This window comes from Macaca fascicularis, chromosome 10 (genome assembly GCF_037993035.2).
Source record: "Macaca fascicularis isolate 582-1 chromosome 10, T2T-MFA8v1.1".
NCBI lineage: Eukaryota > Metazoa > Chordata > Mammalia > Primates > Cercopithecidae > Macaca > Macaca fascicularis.
In genome coordinates this window covers 19576420-19582925 of record NC_088384.1, presented here as the reverse complement: position 1 = coordinate 19582925, position 6506 = coordinate 19576420, and the positions used below count along the sequence as shown (strand labels likewise).

General features: G+C 47.8%; 1 protein-coding gene across 1 annotated transcript in view; it reads left to right on the top strand.

The window, feature by feature from the left end:
* The first annotated feature begins 688 nt into the window (after window positions 1–688).
* Window positions 689–6506, top strand: part of SLC5A1 (solute carrier family 5 member 1) — a 73502-nt gene continuing 67684 nt past the window's right edge. The window contains exon 1 of the mRNA XM_005567508.5: window positions 689–845. Within this exon, the coding sequence (XP_005567565.3) occupies window positions 711–845 (135 nt within the window). The 5' untranslated portion in view covers window positions 689–710. The remainder of the gene's footprint in view (window positions 846–6506) is intronic.

Here is a 6506-nt window from a genome sequence, read left to right as displayed (position 1 = left end):
TCCCTTTCCCCAGTCTCAGTTTCTTCCTCTTTACAGTGGGCGTAACAGTGGTCCTGGGGGCTGCAAGGCTGTGGAGGGGGAGTCAGGAATGTGGGTGGGTGGGTGGCTGTCCTAGTGGCCAAGAGATTAGGATTGTGCTGATTTTCTTCCAGCGACAACCAGAAACTCTCTATCCTCTCAAGAATGTTCTCCAGGGAGAACAAGACTTGACTGATTCCTCAGAAGAGTGCTGCACCCATTTTACAAGCGGATAAGCCAAGTCCTTAGAAGGCCTAGGACTGGTCCAAGGATGGGTGGCAGGTGATCTGAAGCCTCTAGGCCCCCAGCCTGAGGTGGCCTGTTCCCTCAATGGAGCCACTCCAGCTCTGGCAAGGGCAGGTGTGGTGGCGCTGCTGGTGCCTGCTGTGGGAGTACAGTGGGCCTTTGTGCCAGGCAGGCACCACCCCCTGGCTGGCCCCTCCCCATTCACAGGACAACTCTTACCTGCCCAACCGCTGCCCCAGCCAACAGCTCAGCCAGCTGCTCCTTCCTGGGCTCCACGCCCGGAGCTGCTTCCCAACGGTGCAGCCTGCAAGGCATCACAGGGGCCCCACGCTACTGCCCTGCTCCCTCAACGTCCCAGGTCCCCTCCCCCAGTGCTGATCATTAACCAGGAGGCCGTATAAGGAGCTAGTGGCCCTGGTGAGAGGGAGGGACACAACGCTGCCACCATGGACAGTAGCACCTGGAGCCCCACGACCACCGCGGTAACCCGGCCTGTTGAGACCCACGAGCTCATTCGCAATGCAGCTGACATCTCTGTCATCGTTATCTACTTCGTGGTGGTGATGGCCGTCGGACTGTGGGTATGCAGTGGGTCCTGGGACGCGGGCGGGGAGGGTGCTCACGGAGGAGGAGCAACAGCCTCGCTGAGCTGCAAAGGGCAGTAGGCTTAAGTGTCAGTGGAGGGGAGAGGAAATGACTTGGAAGCACTTTAGAAGCACTCAGAAGCACAGCATGAAGGGAGGAGGGCAAGCAAGGATGAGCAGAAGTGAGAAGGGTGCCCAGGGCAGCCTGCCAGGAAGGACCAAGGAGGATACCTGGGCCTGTGAGCAGAGGAGGAAGGTGGGGGTTTGAAGAGACCACTGGAAAGTGTAAGGAGCAGGGAAGGGGCCACTTGGAGCTGCAGCGAGGGCTCCGGGGCTTGGGAGATGAGCCTCTAGCAGGTGACTACTGTCCTACCTTTTAGTCATCCAGTTTCAGATGGGAAAGAAACGGTGTGGAGTGGGAAAGCCACAGCCTCTGCCAGCCCCAGAGATGAGGATGCTGAGGTGGCAGACAGTGGGATACTGACTCCATGCCCCCATTCTGGGAGAGGTTAACCCAGAGGCCTTGTGCGTGAGGATCCCAGGGGCTGGAGCAAGTTAGAGAAGAGAAAGATGGGTGGAAAAGGAAGAGGAGGAGAAGGAGGAGGAGGAGGAAGATCTGGGGGTGACCTGGCACTGGGGAGAGGGAAGTGTGTGTCTCCTTTTGGGACTCTGGGAACACAACAAACCAGAGAAACTTGTTCTCAGCCACCTGGAACATGGACATTTCACTTATGACAGACTCTGGCACGCCCAACAACCAGAGGAGGAGATGTTTTAAAAGTGTGCAGGACCGAGTGTGATGGCTCACTCCTGTAATCCTAGCATTTTGAGAGGCCAAAGTGGGAGGATTGCTTGAGTCCAGGAGTTTGAGATCAGCCTGGGCAACATTCTGAGACTCTGTCTCTACAAAAAATAAAAAAATTATAAAAAGTATAAAAAGTTTGCAGATATTCCAGCCACTCTCATGATTGTTATGGAGGTGGAGGTGATAAGCCCACGGAGGCTGCTGTACCAGCTGGTAATTGTGTTGAACTCTTTTGACTTAGAGGAGAGGAAGATAGGCATGAACCCTTCTGTGGACACACAGCTTTTTCAGGGACAAAAGGAAAAGGAAGTGTTTTTTTTTCAAAGGAATTATAGAAACTACATGTGGCAGAATGCCTCCCAAGTGTCACATGGGGTCAGTATGGCTGACTTTCCCTCAATACTCTCAGCTTCCCAGACATAGTGGAAACTGACCAACTAGGAGCCAGGATACTCAAGGTCACTACTGGCTTTCATATGGTTCGAATTCTGCAACACTGGGTAACTTCCCTCAGCCTCCGTTTACTCAACTTTAAAATAGGTACACTCTTATCTATTCTAATGACTCCCCCATGGTTGTGGTGAGGATATGCAGAGGTGAATCTGAAAGCTGTTTACGGATTCTGGGATTAAAAAAAAAACTACTATTGTCATTTACCTTCCATGGTATGATCTAGACTCTGAACAATGTTTGAAAATGGGCAGCAGTGGTCAGGTGGGTAGTATATTTTTACAAAAGCCACAAGACAGGGAAGGCCAGAATGCTAATCCCCATTTTACAGAAGAGGAAATTGAAGCCTCATTTGGTTGTGATTTGCTTAAGGTTACAATAGATGAAATTGTTCTTGGAACTCAGATCTCTTGGCTCTTGATTTTTTATGGTACCAGGCACTCTGCCACTGTGACTGATTTCCTCCTCCCACCCACCCCAGCTTATAAGTGCTGGAGCCAAAGTGTGAGCCTGTCATCTGCTGGCTATACAGTACTGCCTGTTTCCCAGACAATCTCTGATAATCTCGGTTCTCTTAACCAATCTCATTTTAGCCCTGCCAGTCCAGTAGGTGTTTATACTTTTTAAATGGTGTTTACATGTTTCAAGTATCTGTGAATCAGTATCACTTGTCCTGCTAAATGCTACTTAATAGCTTGTTTAGTATTTGTCTATGTTTAATCTTCCCCCATTAGACAGTGCCTCTGGACCCTGGTCATTTAATGCATTGGATTTCTTCCAGTTTGTCCTCCTCTGTTTGCTGTTAAAGTGTCAAGAGTGACTTGATTCAGGGGTGGCCATTCTGACTCCTTCATGATCTCTGGGCTGCAGAGGCAGAATGGTTCAGGCCCATTGTGTTTCTTCAACTTAGAAAAGACCTACACTTGAGTCAATGTCCCTCTGTCACCTTCTCCATGTCTTCCAACGTTATTTGGTTCTGTTTTGTCCTTTTACAACTCTGCCTCCTCCAATCATATTTTAGGCTTTGGCTTATTGCTTCTTCAGAGTTAATTTCCATTTTTCTTTCACCACCTATCAGTTTGTTTCTTAGGGAATTTTATATCCTTTTAAGCTGGATCTCTGACCTTATTCTTCCTGGAAGAGTTCATCAAGCTATCCTGAAATTCCCTCAAGCCAGGGGTTGTTAAACTATGGCCCATGGGCCACATCTGTCTCACAGCCTGTTTTTGTATGGTCCATAAGCCAAGAATGGTTTTTACACTTCTGAAGGGTTGTGAAAAAGAAATAACAAAACAAAATATGAAGAATTTGCAGCAGAGACCCTGTATATTCCACAAAGCCTCAGTATTTACCATCAGGCCCTTTTTCTTTAAAGAAAAAAATATTACTGACCCCTGTCTTATGCAGTCATTTGAACTGATAGCATCATTGAATGACTGAATTGGAATGGCCCTTGAAGGAGCCCAACCTTTCTGTTTTACAGATAAGGATCCGAGAGGGTGACCAGAAGTCATTCAGATGAATCAGTCCCAGAGCTGGGACAAGAATCAAGGTCTTATGATGCCAAAGCCAATGCTCTTTCCACTATTCTACCTTTCCCACTCCCCAAGACACTTGCCTTTCTGGGAATACTCTCTCCATGGTCCTTACTGTCATTGCATTGTTGTGACAGTGTCCTGGTGGTGCTGAATTCCTTTGCTTTTTTTTTTAAGTTGATGCTGTTCTTTAGATCATTTGACAAAATCAACTTTAGACTAGTTGTCAACAGCCTTCACTTGAACACTTCCAGTGGAAACTCTCCTAAGTGGCTTTATTCCATCTCTGGACAGCTCTGACAGAGAGGATATTCCTTTTGGCTCTGGGCTCAGACCTGATGTCTTGGAACTTCTGTCATTTTGTCTGGTTGTGTCCTATGTGGGCCACACCAAGCATCATGTCTGTTCCACTTTACATTTCAGAAGACAATAGGCTGCATTTGAGGCTTCTCTTCTCCAGGCCCAACATCCTCAGCTTCTTAAGTTGTTCCTCTTCTGGAAAGAGGCCTAAAGTTCTTCCTTTCTGCTCAGTGCTCTTTGTATTCCGTGGAGATAGAACCCAAGTAAACCCCAAACCAAAACATTGTGGGTCAGTAATTGTCCTTCTTTTACCGCAGCAGCTTGGAGTTGTGAGTTCATTCTCTTCTAGTTGTAGAGTGGACAGGTGAATGTAACACTGTGGTTTACAAAGTGGTGTCTGGAACTTTTAAAGTTATCCTTTGAGCATCTCATGCTCACAGAACAGTGATTTTCTGTGCACAAAGCATTATGCCCAAAGCATTATGGGAAATTAAAAATTTGTAATATGGTAACACAAAGTAAAAAAAAATTGTAGTGGCTGTGAACAAGGCATAAGTGAAGTCATCTGGGTGTTCAGACACTTTCACTTGGAGAAGGGAGGAGGCTGTAGGGAAGGAGGAGGTTTCCATGGGGGAGTGTCAGGTAGGGTTTCATGGGGAAGTGGATTTTGAGGGGCCTTGAAGAATGAATAGGTAGTGTCTGGGCTTGCATGGATGAGGGGATGAAAATTCCGAAGAAGAAAAGCCTTGGTGCACACACACCTCTCTTCACCTTTTGTCCATCCCCATCATCTTTCCTGAATTATTTCAGCTCCCCACTCTAGTCTCTGCCCTCACATTCTTCCTCTAAGGTCTTCATTTCTGAGACCAACTGGGGATATCAATCTTCTTCAACTTCACAGTGGCCTTCAGAATGGCTTTTCCTTGGTCAGTTGCTATAGCTCGGGTCCTTGGGATTTGTTTCTGTTTTGGCCCTTAGCTACCTTTTCTGATTCTTAGATCTCTTGCTATTCCCAAAAAAACTGCTACAGAGGACTTCACAGTATCTCCTATGGGAGGAAGGACCCTGCCAGGAGTCCAGAAAGACCCAAGCCATGCTCTCCCGGGTACTGCCCAGCACATGGGGGAGCTCAGCAAATCTGTGTTGACTGATGGGACACAATAATGGCCCTGCTTCCTAAAGGACTAAGTTCAATAATACATTGTTGAGTCTGAGCACCTAGCAACATGTTATCTGTCTCAGGCATGTTTGATGACTAAATTACAAGTGTCTAAGTGCCTGAGATGTCACCATCAGGGGTTAATGCCTTCGGAATAGTGATGCTTTTTAGCTTAGTGGTCACCTATGAAAATGCAGACATCGGCCGGGCGTAGTGGCTCATGCCTGTAATCCCAGTACTTTTGGAGGCCGAGGCTGGCAGATCACCTGAGATCGGGAGTTCAAGATCAGTCTGGACAACATGGCAAAACCCTGTCTGTACAAAAATTAGCAGGCGTGGTGGTGTGTGCCTGTACTCCCAGCTACTCAGGAGGCTGAGGCATGAGAATTGCTTGAACCCGGGAGGTGGAGGTTGCAGTGAGCCGAGGCTGCACCACTGCACTCCAGCCTGGGCAACAGAATGAGACTCCATCTAAAAAAAAAAAAAGAAGGCACCACCTCTGACACAGTTAAGTCACTATCAGCTACTAACATTTTCAGGGAGGTTAGCAAGTGTCCGCTAAGAGGAGCCAATAACATAGAAGAAGAGGGAAGATGGCCAGGGGCCAGGAACAGAGGCACTGACCCTATTTTCTGCTGGAGGACTGGCCCTGGGCCTGAGCTGGACCAGAAATAATCTGAAGGCTTGGAGGCAACATTCCAAGGGATCTGTGGGAGGTGCTAGTCATCGTATATTGAAGACGCATGTCATTTTTCTCCTCATGAACCCTCAGTGGCTCCCTACTGCCTATGCAATAAAGTCTGCACGTTTTAGCCTGGCATTTGACTGTGTGTTCTGCCCCACTTCTCACCACTTTCTCCATTCAAATGCCTCAGCAAAGCTCACCAGATAACACTGTTCGCCATTCTCTCCTTCTCCATGCTGGGTGAGGTTCCACCTCTAGATCTGCTGTTCTGGAATCTTACCACATTCCTCCCTCTTCTCTAATAAAATTCCATTCTTTCTTCAATCAAGATTTGCTGAAATGCTGCTAGCTCTGTAAGCCTTTCCTGGCTCCCTGGTCTGACAGAGTCCTCTCCTTCCTCTATACTAACACTATAGTCATAATATATTGGCTGTGTGTGGTGGCTTACTCCTGTAATCCCAGCACTTTGGGAGGCCAAGGCGGGCAGATCACTTGAGGTCAGGAGTTTGAGATCAGCCTGACCAATATGGTGAAACCCATCTCTACTAAAAATACAAAAATTAGCCGGGTGTGATAGCACATGCCTGTAGTCCCAGCTACTCAGGAGGCCGAGGCACGAGAATTGCTTGAACCCAGGAGGCAGAGGTTGCAGTGATCTGAGATCATGCCACTGCACTCTAGCCTAGGTGACTGAGTGAGACTCTGTCTAAAATATATATAATCA